The 25428-nt window shown below is 48.5% G+C and overlaps 1 protein-coding gene across 1 annotated transcript in view; it reads right to left on the reverse strand.

The window, feature by feature from the left end:
- Nucleotides 1-2724: 2724 nt before the first annotated feature.
- Nucleotides 2725-25428, reverse strand: part of Awh (LIM/homeobox protein arrowhead) — a 240883-nt gene continuing 218179 nt past the window's right edge. Inside the window, exons 3-5 of the mRNA XM_070528491.1 lie at nt 17922-18139; nt 13969-14238; nt 2725-3647 (exon numbers count right to left, since the gene is read on the reverse strand). Of these exons, the coding sequence (XP_070384592.1) occupies nt 3538-3647; nt 13969-14238; nt 17922-18139 (598 nt within the window). The 3' untranslated portion in view covers nt 2725-3537. The remainder of the gene's footprint in view (nt 3648-13968; nt 14239-17921; nt 18140-25428) is intronic.

The following is a 25428-nucleotide window of genomic DNA, read 5'->3' on the forward strand; positions in this document are numbered from 1 at the left end:
ATAACCTCGAGCGTACCGGAATCTTGGAAGAACGCTAACATAATCCTAATCCATAAGAAAGGGGACGCCAAAGACTTGAAAAATTATAGACCGATCAGCTTACTGTCCGTCGCCTACAAAGTATTTACTAAGGTAATCGCAAATAGAATCAGGAACACCTTAGACTTCTGTCAACCAAAGGACCAGGCAGGATTCCGTAAAGGCTACTCAACAATAGACCATATTCACACTATCAATCAGGTGTTAGAAAAATGTGCAGAATATAACCAACCCTTATATATAGCTATCATTGATTACGAGAAAGCGTTTGATTCAGTCGAAACCTCAGCAGTCATGGAGGCATTACGGAATCAGGGTGTAGATGAGCCATATGTAAAAATACTGGAAGATATCTATAGCGGCTCGACAGCCACCGTAGTCCTCCACAAAGAAAGCAACAAAATCCCAATAAAGAAAGGCGTCAGACAGGGAGATACGATCTCTCCAATGCTATTCACCGCATGTTTACAGGAGGTATTCAGAGACCTGGAGTGGGAAGAATGGGGGATAAAAGTTGATGGAGAATACCTTAGCAACTTGCGATTCGCTGATGATTTTGCCTTGCTTAGTAACTCAGGAGACCAATCGCAATGCATGCTCACTGACCTGGAGAGGCAAAGCGGAAGGGTGGGTGTGAAAATTAATCTGCAGAAAACTAAAGTAATGTTTAACAGTCTCGGAAGAGAACAGCAGTTGACGATAGGTAGCGAGGCACTGGAAGTGGTAAGGGAATACATCTACTTTGGGCAGGTAGTGACCACGGATCCGGATCATGAGACTGAAATAACCAGAAGAATAAGAATGGGCTGGGGTGCGTTTGGCAGGCATTCTCAAATCATGAACAGAAGGTTGCCACTATCCCTCAAAAGGAAAGTGTATAACAGCTCTGTGTTACCAGTACTCACATATGGGGCAGAAACCTGGAGGCTTACGAGAAGGGTTCTGCTGAAATTGAGGACGACGCAACGAGCTATGGAAAGAAGAATGATGGGTGTAACGTTAAGGGATAAGAAAAGAGCAGATTGGGTGAGGCAACAAACGCGGGTAAATGACATCTTAGTTGAAATAAAGAAAAAGAAATGGACATGGGCCGGACATGTAATGAGGAGGGGAGATAACCGATGGTCATTAAGGGTTACGGACTGGATTCCAAGGGAAGGGAAGCGTAGCAGGGGGCGGCAGAAAGTTAGGTGGGCGGATGACATTAAGACGTTTGCAGGGACAACATGGCCACAATTAGTACATGACCGGGGTAGTTGGAGAAGTATGGGAGAGGCCTTTTCCCTGCAGTGGGCGTAACTAGGCTGATGATGATGTATATATATATATATATATATATATATATATATATATATATATATATATATATATGCCCCGCGCCCCACTCGAGAAGTAGTTCGTACGCCACTGCGAGGAGTGGGCATACGCGTTGCTGTTTGAAGCACACAGGTGCATTCGTGGCTATAATGCTGTAAGCACCAAAAGCGATCGAGTACCCAATTCACAAACCGTTTAGTTCCTAAGAACTGCTTTGCATTGGCTGACAGCCTTAGCTAATGTATGTTATACGAGTACGTTTGACCGGAGTCTTTTCGTGCGAAAGCTCTGGCGTACGAAATGCTTTGCGAATGAGGACCAGTGATCACTGGTAGAAGGAACACAAGACTGCAGTGGAAACCTTGAAAACAGGGATATTTATTTCGAGCAATAGAGCCCCGGAGTGCTTACCCCCGCATTCTAGGACGCTTTCCCTGCACCCGAGAAAGCGAATGGCAGCGCCGCGCCTCGACAGAGGTGGTCACTGCGCTTCGTTGGCGCTCCGCCACTGAAATTCTCGGGAAGACGCAGTGTCTTTCTCAGACCAGGAACGGCGCTGCGCTCAACTCGACGGGGTGGGGGAGGAACTTCGAGTCGTTGATCGCTTTAGAGCACGGGGCTTTAGTTGCGTGATCGGCTTGCTCGTTCGAGAAGCCACGCAAAGCAGCCCGTGCCGGCAGGGAATAAATTAGTCGGGGCCGACTCCTCCTCGCATTGCTCTAGACGCTGGAAGGAGCGACCCTTAGCATTGATATGTACATTCGCATCTGGGAGTTCCTGCGCACGAGGAACGCTGAAACAGTCTGGAAGAGCGTGCCATAACGACAAACCCGCGCGCATGACACGTGGCCGTCCCTGCGCGGACTGCGATACATGCACTCTATACGTAAGGAAAAAACCTCCCACGAAGATAGGGGAAAGAAGCCCTGATTAATGCGGCGAATCGTGCATGTTTGTCCATATTTAAAAGGGCGGCCGCGCCAAATATACACGGACGGAGACCAGATGACAAGGACTCGGCGCTCGTCCTTGTCTCCGTCCGTGCCTCTTTTGCGCTGCCGCCTTCTCAGAAAGAAGCCCTCAAGGCGAAAAACTTATGCTCCTCCGAAGCGAGCCAGACGACGTAAGTTCAAAGCGAGGCACGAGAAAAAGTTAAAGGAACAAATATCGAGGAATAGGCGATTGGGAGCTTTACCGTTTATGTTTTTTTTCTTGGACTGAACGTTTAGATTCGGATATCCTGAGGTGTGCTGAGCACACAGAGAGCCACTGCGGGCGGGTGTCCTCTGATTTTCAATGTTCAGCGCGCACAACCATAGAAAGGAGTGCTCGCCGACGTACTTGCGCGAGTGCACTTGAGAACAAAGGTCATGGAACCAACCTTGGTCTTCTTTCCCCTGAAGGAAAAAGAACACGCGCGCAAAGTAAAGCTTACTGGCGCTAACTGGATCTAGTAATTGCGGAGACACCGTGCTCGCTGTCATTGCCTCGGTTCAGGCGCCCCGCGATGACCGAAAGTTTCACGACGAAATCTGGTTACCCCCAGAGCAGTTTACACTCAGTGCCCGACACGGAACCATTAGTCGATGCCTCTCATTGCTTTCTGTGTGGAAGTTCAATGACAAGATCTCAAAAATAACGCACCAGACTAGACCGACACTCGCAATCTGTGACAAAATTCGCGCCCGCTTTAGTTCGTCACGCTGAAAGTAAAACGAGTGACGGCATTTCCTGCGCGTTCTTGCGCACAAAGGCTTCGAAAGCACCTTCGTAATGCATCTGGGCACCCCCATCTTCAACTCGATACAATACACGAGAAAACGCCTCAAGACAGGATAAACGCTTCCAGCGTTAACGGTCGCGCACAGTTATACCAACCACAGGACGCACGTCTCTCGTTCATCGCTCGGCCACCGGCGCCCGAGTAACGAGCACGCCTCTGCATTTCGGCTCCGAACATACACTTTTCCCAGTTCCGCGCGTCCTCGTACGTCGCGGCACAGCACGCGGCTCGAGAGCCGAAGCCACAGTTCACGCACTGGCCGAGTTCCACCACTCCGTTCACAGCGTTCACCGGAGGCCACAGGCAGCACCGGCGCAGTTGACGCACGCGTCCAGGCCTCGGTTGAGCGAGGTGGCCGGGTTCGAGCAGTCCCGGCGGGGCCCCGGCAGGGCGTTGGGTCACGTCACCTGTCCCATGGGCAGGGCCTGGTGCGCGCACAGGCAGTACAGCATGCCGCAGCCGGAACAGGCGGGACCGGCGGACACCGCGCCGCTGCTCACAGGGTTCACTGCGCCAGAGGGAGCCACCGCTCAGCGCAACGGCTCGCTATTATTTAAGGCAGCCCCATCAGCGCTTTCGCTAGTTTCACTATGATGTCCTCCGGGGACACTTTTGTAAAAGTACCACCAAATTGCTTTTATCGTAGTTCTCACTACTAGCTTTTGCGGTTTTCCACAGACTAACACAGCCGCGTCCCTACAGATGCGAGCCGCCACTGGCAGGCTTTCATTAAGTTGACAAGCGTGTCCGAAAAGCATACTTTTTGCAGTGAAGCTGTATATGGCTAGCCGACTCGTCCGTCCGTCCGTCCGTACGTGTGTATCGTGCACGCTGAAAACTCCTCCAGCGCAGCCCCATGCTCATGCGCGAACTAATTAAATAAATAAAAAAGTCGCGGCAGTCATGCTCTGAATGTTATCATCTTTGGTTTATGTATAAAGTGCACAACCAATTTCGAGCGATGTTATCAGTCGCTGTGGTTGCTCTGAATGTTATCCTCTTATCGAGCATGTTACGACGCCTGACCTTCATGGCCATATAGAAAACGTGGGATGGCGGCGCTCCTTCACCCCCATTGGATGGTTGAAAAGCATCAATAACGCAACAGTGTGCGCGCCAATCGTTGACGTTAACGTCGACCTAGCGCGGCCCAACGGCAAGTGTATTGTATCCTTCCTGTTGGAACAGTTTGGAATCAATGTGCAACAACGCGTCACAAGTCTAGCGTAGATTTAACTTTTGGCAAGAACTTGTCTAGCAGAGCAGTACAACCAATCGCGGTGTACCACAGCGAACACAAAGCTATGGTCACTGTGGCAACGGATTAGACAAAAGAAAGACGAATAGAGACCACGAAGTTTCGTATATGTGTCTTTATTTAGCCATTATAGCAATCCTATCGCAATCAATATAAATCAATAGAGTTGTCAATATAGTCATCCCAATACAGCTTCGCTGGTTATCCTCCTTTATAGTGGAAGGGCGCTAATTTTTTTAATGAGTTTTGAGATTTTGGATGCAATATTACGTTTAACATTCTGGTTTCTATTGCGAAGAAAATTCAGGCGTTTCTCTAGCCAAAAGACTGTGATTACTTATTCTAATTCAGGCGTGGGAGCTGTAGGGACTTACTTTTTTTCATTCGTGCTCAACCTATGATCGCAGCCACAAGTTTTGCCGAAGTGGCGAGTTGTAGTCGTGTAAGCACAAGCAAGCACTAGCCATGGTTTAGCCGGCACCAGCTCATTCTCCACTTTTGACGAGAGGTCAGGTGAATGCATTGCTTCTTACATTAGGCTGACATATGAAAAGCCGTTGCTTTGCTGTGTTCAAAGCAAAAGCCAAAATGCGCCGCAGTCTCTTAACAGCGAGATTTGATAGCCTGTGCCCGAAAACAAGATTTGCTTCACGCACTGTTCTGTAGATATGGCCACTTCTATAGCCATGCTGTAGCTAAACAAGGGTGACAACGACTGAGGAAAATTTACAGGAAGCTCGAAGGGGTTCTGAGGGTATAACCTATGCAGAAGAGGAATTTTCAAGTTTTACTCTTCTAGTCTACATAGACTAGTCCACCTTCTGGGCAAATATCATGCAAATCGATCATCAGCAGTGGTCTTAAGAATGCGCAGAAATTTGAACTTCGTTTTTCTCACTCTTACGCTGCTTTTGCTTCTTGTGCAGAAACATTCTCGTACCTAATATGACTTATCTTTGGCCAAATTTTACATTTACAACTTTTTTCTTTAGGTAACAGAGCAAGAAGAAAATAATTTTCGAACTTACTTGAAATGAATCGTATAAATAAGCATTACAGGCTATTTCATAACTGTCTCCTAGGTGTAATATAAAGCCCCAACCTTCCACAGGTGACCCTACTTTTCGCACTTTCTGGGCCCACAGAAGACAAAAATTGATAAGATATTAAAGAAAACTATAAGCATAGTAGAAAATATGAGTATAAGCTCTATATCCCGCCCAAATATTATCCAGTTAGCTTTATTATTATCGAAAATACATCTCTGAGGCGCATCTCCACTTAAAAGCCGCACCGAGTACCTTCACGTGCCTAACGGCGAAAGAAGGAAATTCAGGTGTCCTCGAACGAATAAGTTAACTAAGCATTCTGTGAAGGGGTGAATAAGTGATTTATTCTTTTTTTAACTACAAGCTCACAGAAGTTGACAAAGCAGACGGTATTACGGAAAGGGAACCAATGTTTATAAGGTTAAATTTCCGGTAGGTACGCGTAGCGTTATTAGACTGAAACCAGGGCTAATATAAATCCAAGTGCAACATTGATGCCAACGCACTGAGCATCCGATTCACACCACCTCGAGACTACTTCAGGGGACAGACAAGGAGCGAGGTGCTAATGGCCCCCTGTCTCAGCGGCTGGGCAAGCAGCCCCGTTCCTTCCAAATTCGACGCCGGGCTATTGGACCCACCCGCACACATATTTCTTATTCCTGATGGCTTCCCTTACGGAAGCCATCGTTTATATAAGGACATGCATTCTTAAAGCACGCTTCTCCCGACGACGGCTCTAATTGTGGAGGCATCGATGGGTATTTTCTGTCGAGCATGCGTCCAGTACAAGGGAATTGCGATGGCCTCGAGTGCAAAGAAATCCGTTTGTAATACGGGCCGTATTTGATTCAGAGAATACCGGGATCGTTGTATGCGGGCGTGCAGCCCTATTCAAAGCTAGGAAACAGACGTGGACATTGGAGATGACGTTTCAAGGTGCCCTCTAAGGTCGCTGGCTGCCAGGTTCAACGGCCAGTATAACATTCGTCAATCGGCTAAGCAGTCAACATGTGGGAAAACTGGCACCTACGCTTTAACAGTGCATACTCAGCCGCAACAGTTTGCCGTCAGTGCACTCGGTGACTTCTGCGCGGCAACCGAACCGGTCCGCATTCACCGGCACTTGTTCTCGTGAGCACGAGTTTTCATAAGCGCATATTTCCAGTTGTTGCTACCGGTACTCGCCGTCACCGAAGCTAGCCCACGCTCACTACCTTTTTCACTGCGGTGAAGAGGAATGGCCGGTGCTGCAGCCACATTGGTAGTCGTCCGGGAGGCGCGAGCTCGAGATTGCCTGGGCCGCTCTGGTTGAGACCGTGCCAACGCTGCTCTCTTGTCCTGCCCTTTGTCCGCATTAGATTTTGGCGGACGTGCTGTGGTGCCCCCTCCCCCCATTGAATTACACAGCAGAACTCTGCCGCTCGCGTCATGCCTTTCGGGCTTTGCAACGCCCCAGCAACATTTGAGCGTCTGCTGGACAACCTTTCGCGTGGTCTCAAGTGAGAAACGTGCCTCTGCTACTTAGATGATGTGGTTATGTTTTCACCCGATTTTCCCAGCCATCTCTGTAGGCTAGAGGAAGTGTTACAGAGCCTAACTGGCGCCGGCCTTCAGTTAAATAAGAAAAAATGCCTCTTGGGCGCGATTCGGCTAACCCGCCTTGGACATGTGGAATCTGAAAATGACATGCTGCCTGACGCTCTCAAGCTCAGTGCAGTTGCTGATGTTGCAATACCTTCCACCATAAAAGAACTTAGCAGCTTCCTTGGCCTCTGTTCTTACTTTCGCCGCTTCATTAGGAATTTTGCGTCCATCACCACCTGAAAGAGCCTCTACGGAGCGAATCAAACAATAACGCCTGGTCGCCCGCCTGTGACGATGCTTTCCAAGAGTTCCGTCCTCTACTAACCTTCCTGCCAAAACTGCGCCACTTCGACCCTACAGCTCCGACCGAGCTACACACCGACGCCAGCGGTGTTGGACTTGGCGCTGTGCTTGCACAGCGCAAATCTGGCTTCGACGAGTACGTCGTTGCATCCGCAAGCCGCACCCTCAGCAAAGCACAGATAAATTATTCCGTTACGGAAAAGGAATGTTTGGCCGTCATGTGAGGACCTGGTAAATGTAGTCCTTACCTCTATGGCATACCTTCGACGTAGTTACTGACCACCATGCACTTTGTTGGCTGTCGACGTTGAAGCACCCCTCAGGCCGATTAGCTCGCTGGGCTTTACGTTGCAAGATTTCAACATGCGCTTCTTCTACAGGTCTGGCCGCCGCCAAATCAATGCCGACGCACTTTTGCATTCGCCTGTGTCAACCGAAGGCACTGCCTGCCTGCCTGTCTGCCGTTGACAAAGTACGTTCGTTCTCAGCAGGCTGCGACATGGCTTCGGAACAACGCAAGGATGCCCGGATTAGCGCTCTTCTTCGCTTCCTTTCAAGCCCATCGACTCTTACTCCACCTTCTCGAGTTTTTCACCATCAAGCTTCGTCCTTGGAGATGCGGGATGGCCTTCTCTATCGCGAGAGCTACCTGTCTGATGGCTGAAAGTGGCTGCTGACCATACGTCGACATCTTGGTGGTGAAATATGTTTTGCCTTCCACGCTGACCCATACTGTGTGGATGCAGGTGTCTTCAAAACGTACGCCCGACTTTGCTCCAGGTTTAATTGCCGTGATATGTACGCTTTTGTGTGTAGATACATTCTACTATGTCCTCAATGCCAATGCAGCAAGGTTTCTGCTCAGCTTGTCTCTGGTCAACTCCTGCCGATTCCGGGCCCTACCAGGCCCTTCGATCGCATGGGGATTGACATGTAGGGACCCCTTCCGAGTACGGCTTCCAGAAACCGCTGGATAGTCGTCACCATCAATCATATGACACGATACGCAGAAACCACCGCTCTTCCTGCTTAAATAGCCCGTGATATAGCATCCTTCCTCCAACGAAACTTCATTCTCCGTCACGGCGCACCCGGCGAACTTTTGAGTGATAGAGGGCGTCTGTTCCTCTCCGAAGTCGTAAACGGTCTCCTTGCTGAATGTCGCATCGTTCACCGCACTACCACCGCCTACGATCCTCAAACTAATGGTTTGGCGGAAAGATTCAGCCGAAGTCTCGGCGACATGCTCTACAAATGTTTCGCCTCTGATCACACTGATTGGGACCTTATTTTCCCGTTCATGACGTACGCCTACAATACTGCACCACAGGCGACCACAGGTTTTGCCTTATTCTTCATCTTGTATGGCCGCTAAGATTCGACCACGCTCGACGCCATCCTCCCATACTGACCCGACTCATCCGAATGCACGCCCATCTCGGAAGCTGCCCGCCGCACCGAGGAATGCCGTCTACTTGCCCGTTCCGCCACAATCCTCGAACGAAGGCCACAAAAATTTCGACGTGACGATCACCATCCGCCTTGTAACTTTCTTCCAGACTTCCTTGTGTGGCTTTGGGTGCTAGCTGTTCCTGCTAGCCTGTTTTTCAAGTTCGCCTCCAAATATCAAAGACTCTACCGTGTTGTAGCGCAGACATCGCCTGTGTATATATCGTCGAGGCTGCTACGCCATCTAGGGACTAACGCTGCTGTGGTCGCGAAACCTTCCAAGTATAGCGCCTTAATCCGTATTACGACCCACTCATACTATGATCATCATGAGTCACTAGGATGGCTCCTTTTTCGATGAAGGGTGATTGTCGTGAAGAGGAATGCTACGCGCTGCAGCCACATCACCAGTCGTCCGGGAGGCGCGAGGTCGAGATTGCCAGGGCTGCTCTCGTTGAGACGCTGCCAACGTGGCCTGCTGCTCTTTTGTCTTGTCCTTTGTTCCCATTAGAGCACTCCTTTTATGTGTAGGCATTACGAACACTGTACTACAGGCAGCCATGTCGCGGTCACTTGCTGACCGAGCTGTAAGAGCGCTCAGCTTAAGCCCTGCAACGTTCCGCCATAGGGAAAAATCCCTGATCACCGTAAAAAACCCATCGCCTACCCTACGAACATGTTGTTACGGGGGTAAAAAGTGCTGCCTAGTACGGTAACCCCGATTCTGTGCGAAAAATCACTCCCCGTTAGAATTCCCCGCTACCAGTGCCTTCATCATCATCATCAGCCTGGTTACGCCCACTGCAGGGCAAAGGCCTCTCCCATATTTCTCCAACAACCCCGGTCATGTACTAATTGTGGCCATGCCGTCCCTGCAAACTTCTTAATCTCATCCGCCCACCTAACTTTCTGCCGCCCCCTGCTACGCTTCCCTTCCCTTGGAATCCAGTCCGTAACCCTTAATGACCATCGGTTATCTCCCCTCCTCATTACATGTCCGGCCCATGTCCATTTCTTTTTCTTTATTTCAACTAAGATGTCATTTACCCGCGTTTGTTGCCTCACCCAATCTGCTCTTTTCTTATCCCTTAACGTTACACCCATCATTCTTCTTTCCATAGCTCGTTGCGTCGTCCTCAATTTCAGCAGAACCCTTTTCGTAAGCCTCCAGGTTTCTGCCCCATATGTGAGTACTGGTAACACAGAGCTGTTATACACTTTCCTTTTGAGGGATAGTGGCAACCTTCTGTTCATGATTTGAGAATGCCTGCCAAACGCACCCCAGCCCATTCTTATTCTTCTGATTATTTCTGTCTCATGATCCGGATCCGCAGTCACTACCCGCCCTAAGTAGATGTATTCCCTTGCGACTTCCAGTGCCTCGCTGCCTATTGTAAACTGCTGTTCTCTTCCGAGACTGTTAAACATTACTTTAGTTTTCTGCAGATTAATTTTTAGACCCACTCTTCTACTTTGCCTCTCCAGGTCAGTGAGCATGCATTGCAGTTGGTCCCCTGAGTTACTAAGCAAGGCAATATCATCAGCGAATCGCAAGTTACTAAGGTATTCTCCATGAACTTTTATCCCCATTTCTTCCCAATCCAGGTCTCTGAATACCTCCTGTAAACACGCTGTGAATAGCATTGGAGAGATCGTATCTCCCTGCCTGACGCCTTTCTTTATTGGGATTTTGTTGCTTTCTTTATGGAGGACTATGGTGGCTGTGGAGCCGCTATAGATATTTTTCAGTATTTTTACATATGGCTCGTCTACACCCTGATTCCGTAATGCCTCCATGACTGCTGAGGTTTCGACAGAATCAAATGCTTTCTCGTAATCAATGAAAGCTAAATATAAGGGTTGGTTATATTCCGCACATTTCTCTATCACCTGATTGATAGTGTGAATATGATCTATTGTTGAGTAGCCTTTACGGAATCCTGCCTGGTCCTTTGCTTGACAGAAGTCTAAGGTGTTCCTGATTCTATTTGCGATTACCTTAGTAAATAGTTTGTAGGCAACGGACAGTAAGCTGATTGGTCTATAATTTTTCAAGTCTTTGGCGTCCCCTTTCTTATGGATTAGGATTATGTTAGCGTTTTTCCAAGATTCCGGTACGCTCGACGTTATGAGGCATTGCGTATACAGGGTGGCCAGTTTCTCTAGAACAATCTGCCCACCATCCTTCAACAAATCTGCTGTTACCTGATCCTCCCCAGCTGCCTTCCCCCTTTGCATATCTCCCAAGGCTTTCTTTACTTCTTCCGGCGTTACCTGTGGGATTTCGAATTCCTCTAGACTACTTTCTCTTCCATTATCGTCGTGGGTGGCACTGGTACTGTACAAATCTCTATAGAACTCCTCAGCCACTTGTACTATCTCATCCATATTAGTAATGATATTGCCGGCTTTGTCTCTTAACGCATACATCTGATTCTTGCCAATTCCTAGTTTCTTCTTCACTGTTTTTAGGCTTCCTCCGTTCCTGAGAGCATGTTCAATTCTATCCATATTATACTTCCTTATATCAGCTGTCTTACGCTTGTTGATTAACTTCGAAAGTTCTGCCAGTTCTATTCTAGCTGTAGGGTTAGAGGCTTTCATACATTGGCTTTTCTTGATCAGATCTTTCGTCTCCTGCGATAGTTTACTGGTATCCTGCCTACCGGCGTTACCACCGACTTCCATTGCACACTCCTTAATGATGTCCACAAGATTGTCGTTCATTGCTTCAAGACTAAGGTCCTCTTCCTGAGTTAAAGCCGAATACCTGTTCTGTAGCTTGATCTGGAATTGCTCTATTTTCCCTCTTACCGCTAACTCATTGATCGGCTTCTTATGTACCAGTTTCTTCCGTTCCCTTCTCAGGTCTAGGCTAATTCGAGTTCTTACCATCCTGTGGTCACTGCAGCGCACCTTGCCGAGCACGTCCACATCTTTTATGATGCCAGGGTTAGCGCTGAGTATGAAGTCTATTTCATTTCTAGTCTCACCATTCGGGCCCCTCCACGTCCACTTTCGGCTATCCCGTTTGCGGAAGAAGGTATTCATTATCCTCATATTATTCTGTTCCGCAAACTCTACCAATAACTCCCCCCTGATATTCCTAGTGCCTATGCCATATTCCCCCACTGCCTTGTCTCCAGCCTCCTTTTCGCCTACCTTGGCATTAAAGTCACCCATTAGTATAGTGTATTTAGTTTTCACTCTACCCATCGCCGATTCCACGTCTTCATAGAAGCTTTCGACTTCCTGGTCATCATGACTGGATGTAGGGGCGTAGACCTGTACAATCTTCATTTTGTACCTCTTATTAAGTTTCACAACAAGACGTGCCACCCTCTCGTTAATGCTATAGAATTCCTGTATGTTACCAGCTATATTCTTATTAATCAGGAATCCGACGCCTAGTTCCCTTCTCTCTGCTAAGCCCCGGTAGCACAGGACGTGCCCGCTTCTTAGCACTGTATATGCTTCTTTTGGCCTCCTAACTTCGCTGAGCCCTATTATATCCCATTTACTGCCCTCTAATTCCTCCAATAGCACTGCTAAACTCGCCTCACTAGATAACGTTCTAGCGTTAAACGTTGCCAGGTTCATATTCCAATGGCGGCCTGTCCGGCCAATGGCGGCCTGTCCGGCCAGTGGCGGCCAGTGGCGGCCAGTGCCTTCATGACACCTTTTATACAAGACCACGCCACATTGCCACCATAGTGCGTCGGAGCAGCCCTAACTTGAGCAACCTATCGGGCTGAGACTTCGTGATGAAATTTTGGCCTTTGCAAAATCCCAAACTGCAAAGTACGAAGCTTGTGCTACGTAAGCTTGCCATTGCGACAATCCTGAGGGCTAGTGCGCATCGCGTCAATGAATGGTGGCATACCTTACCAGCGCACTACACCCCAAGAAGACTTGAGCGCAAACCTCTCCCCAGTAGCCTACTGGATGTCCAAGCCGATGCTCCGATTCTATGCTTCGTGAAGTCTGTATAGTATCACGTTAACATTGTGCGTGTAATAATGTCTGCCAGTATGGTTTTGTTTTTATAACGAAGTGGGCTGCTTAATGCATAGTAAAAAAATCGATGAATGGTTACAACTACTCATCGTGCAGGAAGAACAATAAGGCTTTCCAATGACCATCATACTAAATCAATTTTATGAAGTCAGCACGCCGGTCGCTGCAGAGATCAGTCCACTTAGAAAGGTCTCTCGAATGTGTCACACGATATATCCAATGTGGGCGCTCAGCCAGTATTGGTAGTACATGCATGGATTTCTTTCTAAACATCCTACAGTCTGCCAGTGCCCTTGCGGCTCCTTATACCAATGTCTTTGTGGCTACTTATATGAAATTTGTTGCACCTGAGTTAATATTTAGAGCAAGACCTGCTTTTGTACCACGGTCTCTGGTATTTGCACCAGCCTGTCATCACGCTTCACTTCCACAACTACACCCTCGCGTCCCCATTTGTGTCTAGTTCAACGCGAAGTGAACCTCTCCATACAAGAAACCAGAAAAAATCTGAGCTGTCTTTACTCGCTCTTAGATACCTATATGTGCTCCTTTTCCTCAAGATATATTGACCATGTCCAGATTTATACTGCTCGCTCAGCCGCTCTCGATAGCATTCGTGTCATAGAAATATACTGTGGCGTGTTTTTCAAATCCTTTATGGCAAATATTACCTTATTATGTGGCAGCTGCGAAGAAAAATGACGGTCGTCTGACGCGTGGGCTCACAAGCTCAGCTGACAACTCCGACACCACAGCACGGCGCTGCATGGGGTGCGTTCACGCTTGCATTTGGAAAAAATGTAGCAGTCAGATTGAGGGTCACATGTGTGGTGTGCACCCGAATAGAGGAAATAATGAGTGAAGTCCTCCGACAAGCGGGATTCAACCAACTAATTAAAATTTTGAAACTAATCAACGAGAGTGCAGGGGGCCACAGCCAAAGCACTTAGTGGGAAGCAGCCGAGCAAAAAAGCTCTCGTCTTTCCGACACGAATCTACAGAATCTACAGTGCGGTCTACAGTGTCGTGGGCACGGACGGTCGATCGAACTAGAGAGCCTTTGTGTCACAGCCTTGCCGGACTTAGCCGACCAATTAGCGCTCGTAAACAACACGTGCGGCTCAAGTGCACGAGCATGCATGCGGAAACGCGAGTAGCAGGCACACCTTTCTTGGCCTGGTTGTTGAAATACTTCTTCTGGCGGGCACGCGAATTCTGGAACCAGACCTGGGTGACACGCTTGCTGAGGCCCGTGATCTGGGCGATGCGCTCCAGGTCCTGTCCGTCCGGGTTCGAGTCCAGGTTGAAGTTGGCCTGCAGCACCTGCAGCTGCTCCTCGGTGAAGGTGGTCCGCACGCGCTTCGTCTTGGCCTTGGAGCCGCCGCCTCCCCCGCCGCCGCCCGAGCTTCCCGAGCCGCACTCCTGCTCGCTGTTCTCTGCGACGCAACCACACAGGTGACGCTGCGCGCCTCTCGCCGCGTCAATGCACTCGTCGGGCTAACACGGGGCGGCACCTTTCACGTCGCAGGTTCAGAGCTAAATGCTGGCAACGTGGAAGGGAATTCACGGCTTTTAAGTATTGAACGAGCTACATTTTTCGGGGAAAAAACTACAACATAGGAATGCTTTAATTGGTAAATTCAAACAGTTAATATGCATTAGGAACTGCGTAAGCTGCTGCCACAGATTGCGCCAGCTCTAATGAAGTCAATCGCATCACTTTTGTTAAGAATTTATAGGCTTTAAACATTTACCATACTCTGTTTAGAGGAGTCACTAGTATAGAACACTGGTTCTACGCACGTGGTAGTCGTGGATAAACACTTCACAGTTGACGCATTAAATGAACACTGCCTCCCGTCCATTCTCCGCTTGTGCTCATATAGCTCTACAGGTTTCCCGCAATAAATAACAAACACTTGCGTTCATATCTTCTTACAACGTTGCCTTCACCACTCGGATTCGTAGTGCCGAGTCCGTGCGTCTGTAGGATCGCCCTTATTGAGTCACAATACTGTTGCAACGCGTGCTTCTAGAGTTCAACAGGAATGCATTTTTTTCCTTTTTGAACTCTCTCTCTCTCTTACATACATTGGCTTACCGTCACTCAGCTGAAGTTACCTCACGGCATATGCACTATTTTGCATCATTTACGGGTCAAACTTGAGAAATGCCTTTCCAGAGTGCACTTGCGCGTTCGATATAGAATTTTAATTTTAACGACGCACAAATTCCCTGTTCCTTTAGAAACAAGTACTTGTTCATTTTAATATGTGTCACTACTGAGGAGGGGTTAAATGAGACAATGAGGTACATGTTCAAAGCTCGCAGAACGGGCTGCGTGCTTTGAACAAACTTTTAGACTGTACAGTATCGGTTAGTGAACATGTATCACCGTTATTCCTCCATCGATATGGAGGAACAAGAAACTATCGTAAAAAAACAACGCCCTGCGCTGTAACCCCAACGTATCGTACTGCACAGCGGCTACTTTTGTGTTTCCGCTTAGAGTGCGGGACGGTATGCAAAACCAGAAACTGGGCCACCACATTAAGAGGAAGCTTTAGCTCGGGCCATACTCTGACGTGGCCTATTCAAATACATGTAAAACGCAAAAATGTTTTTCTGAGATAGCCTCTAGACCGATTTTAATGAAATTTGTTGCATTTCAGAGAGAAAGTTAAATTCTAGTGCCTGTTCGAAACAAAATTTTGATTTAGGGCCTGAATATTGTGAAAACAAATTTCAAAAGTTCGTACGTTCGAACTAAATAGAACGAAGTTTGAAAATTATTATCTCTGCTTCAAGAACAGATCTCGAGGTTCTGTAAATGCCATCCATTAGATCATTCAAAGCGCACAAATCCATTATGCCATTTTATATATTACGTGTATTAAAAGTAAAAGCTGTATTTCTGTATTACTGAATTTCTTTTAGATTCATGTGTAGCATAGCAATTTTGTCCGCTTTAGATGTTGTATTAGATGAAATTCACAGAATTGTGATTTTTTTTTGTTGCTGAGTTTCAGAGTTGTAAACTTGATAGTTTCGTTCTCTGAAAATGTTCCATATTTGCCAATTTTTAATAAATAATTGACGGCCTAAACCAAAAATTCGAAACGAGCAGTCACTAGATTTTAAACTTTTCTTTCAAATACAACAAACTTCTTCATATTTGGTGTGCTTGTTGCCGAGAAAAGCGAATTCTCCTTTTACATGTATTTAGATAGGAGACCCCGAGCTAAAGCTTCCTCTTAAATCGCTTTTCAGTCGATCAGCGTGGCCGCAAAAGAAGTGTGGTTCTCGAAGGGTGATCTCGCGATGCATTCCGCTCTCACATACGTAATGGGGATTAGTGCTGGACATTTGGCGAGTTTTTAGCTAAATCTAGCTGATCGTGGGCTCGGTATTGAAGTTACAGGACTTAAGGGAAAGAAATAATAGATTAGAGGAAAAACACTGGAGCCGGCAAGAGCTGCATGGTAGGCTACTGTGCACAAGGCATCAATAGAGAATGATGAAAGATGGGCTGAGGAAGAATTGATGACGTATACAGAATAACCACAGCGGTTTCCTTAAAGCCTCGAGCCCAGTCCAGTGCTCTGCACTAACACATAGCTGCTCTTCCTGCTGTCACTAAAACAACACAGGTCCCATAGTGGCGAGTCCCGGAATAATTTTTATCACCGGGGATTCTCAAGCGTGCACAGAAACGTATTTGCGTTGCTCCCTTCACACTCTGTATGTGCTCTGTAGTGGTACGTCTTCTTCGTCTCTTTACCTCCTCTATTTCAATTTTTTTCGAACGGGTGGGCGTGGTGCCTCTTTCAGAAGACGTTTGCTAGCCTGCCACTCTTTCAGTGCACATACATATGGCGTTGATATTTCTTTGCGTGAATAATAATCGGTTTGCGGCCGCCACTAATGGCGCGGAATGCAAAAACGTTCGTGTACCGTGCGTTGGGTGCACTTCCAGGACTGCGACCCGCTAAGCACCGCGTCTCAAGCTTGTATAGTGATGAACTGTCGCCTTCACCAGATAGCCGGTGCTTTAAATAAAATAAATTATGGGGTTTTACGTGCCAAAACCACTTTCTGATTATGAGGCACGCCGTAGTGGAGGACTGACCACCTGGGCTTCTTTAACGTGCACCTAAATCTAAGCACACGGGTGTTTTCGCCTCCATCGAAATGCGGCCGCCGTGGCCGGGATTCGATCCCGCGACCTTGTGCTCAGCAGCCCAACACCATAGCCACTGAGCAACCACGGCGCGGGTCCGGTGCTTTAGAGTACGTGCACACACGTTATGCGTCATTTTAAATAAAATCATGCGTTGAAAAAGCGCTTTCCTGTGCCAGCTTGCCTCGTCCTTGTCTTACATAGCGCTTGAACGGTCTACAAGGTTTTTTAGACCTTGTGCTTGCCGCAATAACGGAATATTTAGCGGATTCCAAGAGCGTTTTGATGTTTCTTCAGAAGAATCCTAGCAAGTAAAAATAAATTGTAACACTGACTTTTCAGGCCCGTCTCTGGCAATAGAGACGTTCTGGTGAGACGTCAAGAAAATCGTTATACAAACCCGTTTTCGCCATCAATGTAAGCATATGTGACGCTGTCGAATTTTGCTCGCCTAAGACGCATTTCCCATTCTCAATTGAATGGTTGTTGATCGATTTAAAATTGCGCGTTTGCTATTGTTGATCTTATTTCTCGTTGAAATTTTTGTTGGCGGATTGTTGGTGGATTTGCAAATTACGCAGTGGATTCTAGTGGATTTCGACTGTCGTTTAGCAGAAGCTTTGCGAGAAGATATGCCATCACTGCTGCGAACGGCCGGATGATAGCCTCTCTCTTCGCAGCTACGGTGAGGAAAGTGCCGCTTCTCAGCTCGGTTGTGCTCGTGGATTTGATTTCCAGCCGGTCATATTTCGATGGGTGCAGTGCGCGATACTACCGCTGTGCCCAGCACTGGGTGTCCGTTAAGAGAGCCCTGTTGGCGAAAGTTAGCACCGAGACCTCTACTACAGCGTAGCACGGGTACAGCTTTAGAATGTTAAGGTTTGTCCGCATATCTACGGAGGCGACGAGTCACTCGATTTTATACGCGCATATACCCACCGTCGTTGGAGCCGGAGGCCCCGTCGAGCAGCTCGAAGTAGTGGCTCTTGCACAGCACCCGTCCGTCATGCAGCGCGAACTCCTCGCCGGTGGACAGTTGCCGCTTGCAGGCGTCACAGGCGAAGCAGGCCAAGTGGTAGACCTGCTCGCGCGCCCGGCGGACCCAGTCCGAGGCGCCGATGGCCCGGCTGCACTTGGCGCACTTGGCTGCGAACTGGCTGCGCGAGAAAACGGAAAGGGAGGCACGCCTTGAGGAGGGAGGCGCGCGAAGTGTCCGCGTGCAGCAAGCGGACTCGGGCGTGGCGGCCTCCCCCGAGTCTTCAAGCGGCAGCCTTTTTCGCGTTGATCCAGTCCGCGAATCCCGCTGGTCCGAAGGAGTGCGAGGCGAAATGTGCTGATGGCGGCGAAAAGAATAAAGGAGACGTGGCGAAGGGGTTGCAAAGGAGGAAAGCGGTACACTGAAGGATTCAACGAGGGAGTGGAGGACAAGACCACTAATGCGTTGACCGGCTCTGTTCTCTACCTAATTGCCTACCTAAATACCTAAATGTCCTCACTACATCAAATACCCGCCTTGAAGCGCATCATTCATTTACGAAAGGAGCTTTCTTTGTCTTCCTCCTGGGATTTCCTCCCATCCGCTCGGTCACCATCTTACCTGCTAAAGAGGGCTGAATGCGGACACAGTGTGTAATACTAGTAAACTGGGCATATTCGGGAGATGGTGGAATAAAAGCTGGGGCGATATCATTTGAAGGAATAAGAGGAGATGTGCTGATGGGATTGTGAACGTAGAGGATAAATATGAGTGGCCGGGGGGGGGGCGAGTTGGCGGGGCAAGAGGGGGGGGAGCTGCGTGCTAAAGACACACCCAACACACATCAAGGATATTCCAAAGAAGCGAACGCTACCTTTGACAGTCGCTTTCACTGATTTTGTTTCAACTAGTTTCATTTCCTTCCGGTCTCGTCATGCACGACGTGCCGATCGTATAGTGGTACAGTGCCTGTTCCATTTGTTTAGCCATTCAGATAGGTTTTTTTTGTTTAATTGATCGAAAGTAGATCACTTATGGGGTTTTATGGCGCAAGGACTAAATACTAAATATGGCCAAAGCGCCCTCAGCAATGGTCATCAGTGGTCAGTGAAATGTATTACTAATCGTAGGTGTAACATGGCTGTCGCCTAAATAACATTGCCTGCAAAATACGTAAAATATATATGCAGCAAAAGTATAACAATGATACGAGCATCGAAGATACGCCCCAGGGTGATTGTCGGATTAAGCGGACTTAAAAGCGAGAACGCTGCTAGTTTGCGGGTAGCACTATTGCCAAACCAGAGCCCTTGAATGCAATGGCCTGGAGGCACGTGCAATGCCAGATGTAACTATCGCAGCCGCAGCCTCTGATCAGAGGCTGTGCTACGTATTTCTTAGACTAATAATGTTCAGTGCACTAACATCGTTTAAAATTGACTTCGTGTCAAATACTAGGTATGTTCCAAGAAACATTGCTTGGTGTAGTTGGACACGCTGCCGGTCTGCTAAGTCCTCTCAGCTAGCGCTTCCCGACACTCCACAAGGGCGTGAAGAAGCCTTCGAGCCCATCTACCACCACGTGGTTCATTTGCCTGAGTACCGTACGAGCGCCCTATTCAAGCCGACAGAGCAGGACGTCGGTTTGTCGTGGTATTGATATCGGTGGCGAAGTGCCTAGCTGTTACTTGATTAGGTGGAGTTTATTAGAGGTTTCGACATCCCACAAGCATTGCCAGTAGCCTCTTGAGTTTTTTCTTAACGAAAGGCTTCAAATCTATGGCAGGGACAGCTGTCAAAGAGTTAAAATTTCTTCTTGCTATGGACGTGCTCATTTCATCGGCAAGCACATTAGCCTCGCCGTCTCTGTGCCCAGGCACCCTGCAAATTACGGCACACTGCTTAGACACATACTCATTGCATAAGACCCAATAAAGGTTGCTAATTACAGGATTACAGCGACGCTTGAAATGTCTGTATAAATTATTCTCTTCTGTACCTTAACGTTGCTGATGTACTTTACAGCCGAGAACAATGCACAGGCCTCAGCCGCAAAAATATTTGTCGCCGGGTGCAGAACATCAGACTACGCAAACGATGGGCCCACAACTGCATAAGACACGCCAGCAGGCGACTTTGATGGATAGCGAGTTGGTTTGACTTGGCATTTAAAGTAAGAAGTGCTAAACAACGGGGGGGGGGGGGGGGGGGAAGGGTGTATAAGCGGCATTCTTTCGCTGACATATTTGCAGTGTTTTGTGCGCGCATGGCTTTGGCGGGAATTTCCATGGCGCGAGTTTTTTTTCCTTGTTCAAAACACGAGTGTCAGGTCCCGGGTGATGCCTGTGGCCACATTCAACAGGCGCGTGGCCGCCCGGGGCAGTGGAGTTCCGAGGCCGACACGGCTGTCAGCTAAAGAGTCTCCCGTTTCTTAGTGCTGGTTGCTTTATATGTGTTTTCACTGAGTTCGTTGTCCTTCAGTTCATAGCTAAATGAGTTCTTTCAAGCTCTATTGAGAGTAAAATTTGTCAGAGTCGTGTATTAATGCGTTAACACCTCAGATAACGTACTTTGGCACCCGCAGCTTTTTTGTACAGAACTACTTCGGTATCTAAAGGCGCTCATTGTTAAATCACGCCGAGGACGTCGCTTACATTGGCAGCCCTCACGCATCTCTTTCACTGCTTTTGTAGCTTACTCCTGAAGTTGAGCACGCAACCTCATTGCGATCACAACAAATTGGCTTGACGACCACTTCAATGACACTCGAGTCTACAAAGACTTAGCAATACAGAAGCCCAGTCACAGAAAGGCACATAAAATCAGCGTACGACGGATATTACCCTCTTTGCGCAAACAGCCAAGGAATAACAGAGCTCGCCAGAACGTGCATCTTTTCAGGATCGCACGCACTGTAAAAGAACTTTTGCAAGAATTTGGCTCCCTACAGGAGCTCCGAAGGGGATCTGTTGAGCCTGCGAGTTTGACCAGCGTTGCCATACTTCCGTTTGCGTGCTGCCTGAGTGAAGCAACCTCAGGGAAACTTGTGACTCGATACTTTTTTTTTCATTCTTTCGTATTATTTGTGCTAAATGGCGATAGGGTGGTGTAGCGTGAAGGGTGCTTGTATGCCGATGATAGGCTGAGCAGCGAGAAACCTATGGCTGATTGGAAACTTCCACTATTGCAGAAAACAAGCAGGGGCAAAGATAATGGAAGGAAGGAAAGTATCCTTGGCACCGCAATTGTCGGTGAACACGTTAACAGTCTGAATGGCGGAAAATACATTTCCCGCCACCAATAAAACTTAGTTCCCAACTGAAATAACTAGATGGAACTCTGGCTTTACGATCATGCAGCTACCATGGGAATGGTGATTAGTACGTGAATTTGTCTGACCTTCGGGCTTGCAGTCTCAGAATTCTGGTGGTGTTGTTCACTGCATTTATGCGCTTAGTGGTATAAATTTCGATGCAATCCTATTTTTTATGCGCCAACAGAAGTAAGACTCTGCGTGCTTGCAGAATAGTTGCGAATAGTTGCATTTATAACGCAATATTTTGTTGCAAATGGTCAATTTTCAAGGTAAGAAAGCCCTTTGAAGCTAGAAGGACGAAAAAAAGAGCAAATCCATGTACGAACCATAGTATTCATGCTGGTTAAACGGCCATGCATGCAGAATCTAGTGCCCGAGTTCACTGTGGTACTTTTTGTAGAAAGTTGTACACTTTAAAGGGTCCCTCATTTGGCCAGTTAGCAAATTTTCGTTATAAGCTGCACGTTGTTACGTGCCCTCATCGGAGCGTTTTAACGCAAGAATTTTTCAAATCGGTTCTTTAATAGCTGTGATAGAAATATTTCAGTGCCGCGAACCCATGATTTCAGGAGGCGAGCGTCACCACAAACAAAGACACTCTCCTCACTTGCCCCGTCAAGCCTCCGCAAGCGAAATTCCTTTCCTGCATTCTCCCATATCGGAGCTCGAGGACAGCGTGACGCATACATAATAGGCTCCGCCTTCCTTTTCCTTTCCTCATTTTTTTTTTTTTGCTGCACTGCGCATTTCCGCTGACAGTGTCGCGCGTTAGCTGTGGCATTTGTCTCGTTTCGCGCTGCACATGATTTTGCGCGCTGTGCACGAGAACACCTAACTAGCGGTCCGTGCTACACGAACATTGAGGCAGACACAAGTGCATCACAGAGCATGATCGCGCGCTGGAACAGGGTAGAATTAAATTACATAGTTTCGTTATCTGCGCCCGCGTCTGAACGACGTGAGAACAAGCAGAGGAAATGAAAGTACACGTCTCTTGTTGCGGTGCGAAATAAACCAGAAACACGCATACATTCGATTTGTGTTTTTTTAATTATTTCTCTAAACATTAATTCGTCTATTGAAGGAAAGATTCCACAAATAAAAGATGGTGCCTCGAATAATTCTCGAAGTGTCACGTGTCCGTACGAGCGACGTCACAACATATACATCATCCCCTGACATACGTCATTCCCCGTCTTGGAGCGCGGCGCCCGCGAGGAGAAGGGCAAACGGCGTTCGGTTTGAAATGTCATCTCTTTCCGTGGTGGATAGCGACGTCATTCGTAGTAGACACGATAGTGAGCGCGCATCCTATGCACAACGCTTCTCAGCTCAAGATGGCCAGACCTGGTGAGAGGCCTTCTTTAAAGGCTGAGCGCGCACTTCACGCTGCGGTGTGCGCTTCGTGTTACAGCGTTGCAGAAGCGCACACGTTTGTAGTTATCGTTCCACGACAACGGCATCGCAAATTCGGTGGCCGCTGAAGACCGGGCTCAGCAGTTATGCATATAGTGTGGCTGTCGGCGTGTCTTTTGTCCACGGAGTCAAGGCGCAGTGACGGCCGAATGAAGGACGCCGAAAGCGCGCGTCGGAGACTACGCGAAAGAGCCGAGGCTAAATAGCATCAAAGCTTGCAACGTAGGCGCGAGTAGACTGCGCCTGAGCGAGAGAAAAGCCAGAGCGCGGACAACACGGAACCGATGCTGGCTATCATCACTTCGTATGAATACTTTGCGTTCTGCTGAGTACGATCTCCCATCTTCCTACTCCCCCCACTCCGCCAGCAAGAAAATAACAAATAAAGGAATTTCTCAGCTCCTTCCAGAGTGGTTGCTGCGTTGGTTGATTATATAAGCTGAACTGGCAGTAGCGGTAAGAAGACGCGCAACGGTACAAGCGGTGAGGGCAATATCCTAGCTGGAAAGAATAACGAAAGCGACGGCACTTTTTACGGAATGCCGCGATTGTCACTGTGCAAACCATCAGTCGATTGTGCAGACGTTCGCGGCAGCCCAGGTTTCAGTGTAGAACGGTCAGAATGCTCGACGTTACCATGGGGCGTAGCCATGTGGGATCACGCCGTAAAGCAGAAGGTACGTTTCCAGGCGTGACTGGCGCGAGAGCCGAGCAAGGACAAAACACCTTCGAAGCCCCCGGTGCAAGCGAGTCGCTACAAGACTCGCAGCCCCTCGGTGGCAGTGCGGCCGTTGCAGCGGCGAGGCCTGATTGCGAGGCGGCGTTGATCGTACCCGCTGGCTCGTACACGCTAAGCAGCGAGGCGAGGGTAGGGCCACTGGGCCGGCGCTAACGAACCGCTCCGGGGAGAAAAGTTCCGCCGGGAGCGCAGAAAGAGAAAGGCGGTGCCGCAGAGACACGCTGGCGCAAGCAGCAGCGGGCAAACAGAAGCCAACGAGACGGCAGGGAAGGAACGGACCGAGCCGGTTGCGTACGGTTCCCCAGTTGGGTGCAGTGCACGGCGAAGCGATCGACCACAGTGGCCGCCTGGAGAGGCCCTATCTCTCCGATACGCCGCGCTCCCACCTCCGAGCAGGTTTCCCAGCTTTCCGCAGACACGCCAGTCCATCTCGCAGCTGCGCGACGTGAGCACGAGAAGTCGCGAGGCGTGCTTCGCGACTGCTGCGCGGAATTGAGCATAGCGGAGAGTTCCCCACCACGCAAGCGCGGTGGCAGGAGCCGTCCCGAGGCCAGGGCTTCTTCCATGTGCCCGGAATAGCGTTGGTATGCTGACGCTTTCGTTTGGGTCAGACAGATCGTGGAGTCAGGATCAAACGAGACTGCAATCGCGGCGAAACGCAGATCTGGAATGAGACGCCTGAAGAATGAAGTACTACATTGAAGCAGGAACATAATACATAGATAAGCACAAAATCATATGTGCGCAGCATTTGCATTTCACTCGTTTTGATATGACTAGTCAACGGGAAAGCTTGAAAGGTGTGCTGTAAGTGGCGAAAGCATGGGCGCGAATGTGTCGGCTGTTTCGCTTTTTTGGTGAGTGGCGCGTGGACGGGCTAATCGAGGGTAACGGCGAAATGCTGCATTCGTACCAGCTTTTTTCTACAACACGGACACACAAACCAATAAACTACGAAACCATAACGTCTATATTCTTTTCTTCCAAGGAAAAAAAGAACGGATATTAGACACGAAAGAACGAACTAAAACATAGGGTACTAAATGAATGCACACAAGCCTACGGTGCAGGCATTGCACCAACATCTTTGTAAATCAGTAGTCCGTCAGCCAACGCGCGCAGGTTTCTCGTCGTGCCTATCCTTCCGAGACATCTTGTGCTGGAAAGTTTCAGTGTTAAGGCACAGCCACGGTGCAGATGACGAGGTTCTAGACTCACAACTCGCTGGCTTAGGAAATGTTTCAAGGTCTTCACTCATCAGACTGCGGGCCCAGGTGATATAGGTTGTCAGGGACGCCTTGAGTTACCGAGCGCAGGTTTCCTTCACCCTGGAAACATTGTCTGGAAGGAAGCAGGGGCACTTGGAAGAAAATGTTCTAGTTGCAAGCACCAGGATTGGCTGCACGGGGCCCCTTGATGGAAGAAGGCGCCGATGCAGCGCGACGCAACGTAGGCGGAGCGGCTACGCCACGGCGGCGACAGTAGACTCGCTATAGTCAGTCCGTCGTGACTTCACAGGTAGCGCGGCCGGCGTTCGGCGCACTCTGGTCGCACCTGAGGCTACCGGCGCGGGGAGCGCACTGCCCGCAGTATTGGGGCCGGCGAACACAAACAGGCGCAGTTCAGAACTATACAAGCTGTCCTATATACACTAATACGTACATGAATTGCATGAAAGAAATGGATAGTGTTTCTATACCATCCTCGAACAAGGCGTGAACAAGGGGCGCATAACCAGCACACACCAAATACAAGGAAAAGAAAAACACTTTAAAGAATGCAGGTTACAAGGACATGCAAAGAAACGCAAACACTGCAGAAAAACAACACTTTTTTAACCATGGCTGAAAAAGAAATGTTTTTTTTTTCTGAAAGTAGGAATGGATCTTCTCACACGTGCAACATACACTAAACTAGGATAATATTGCATAGAGCCACTATTTTATGCTCAAGTGACTGAGTGCCATATTTGTACTCGGTAGAGTTGAGACATGCGAGG

This window comes from Dermacentor albipictus, unplaced genomic scaffold (genome assembly GCF_038994185.2).
Source record: "Dermacentor albipictus isolate Rhodes 1998 colony unplaced genomic scaffold, USDA_Dalb.pri_finalv2 scaffold_12, whole genome shotgun sequence".
Taxonomy (NCBI): domain Eukaryota; kingdom Metazoa; phylum Arthropoda; class Arachnida; order Ixodida; family Ixodidae; genus Dermacentor; species Dermacentor albipictus.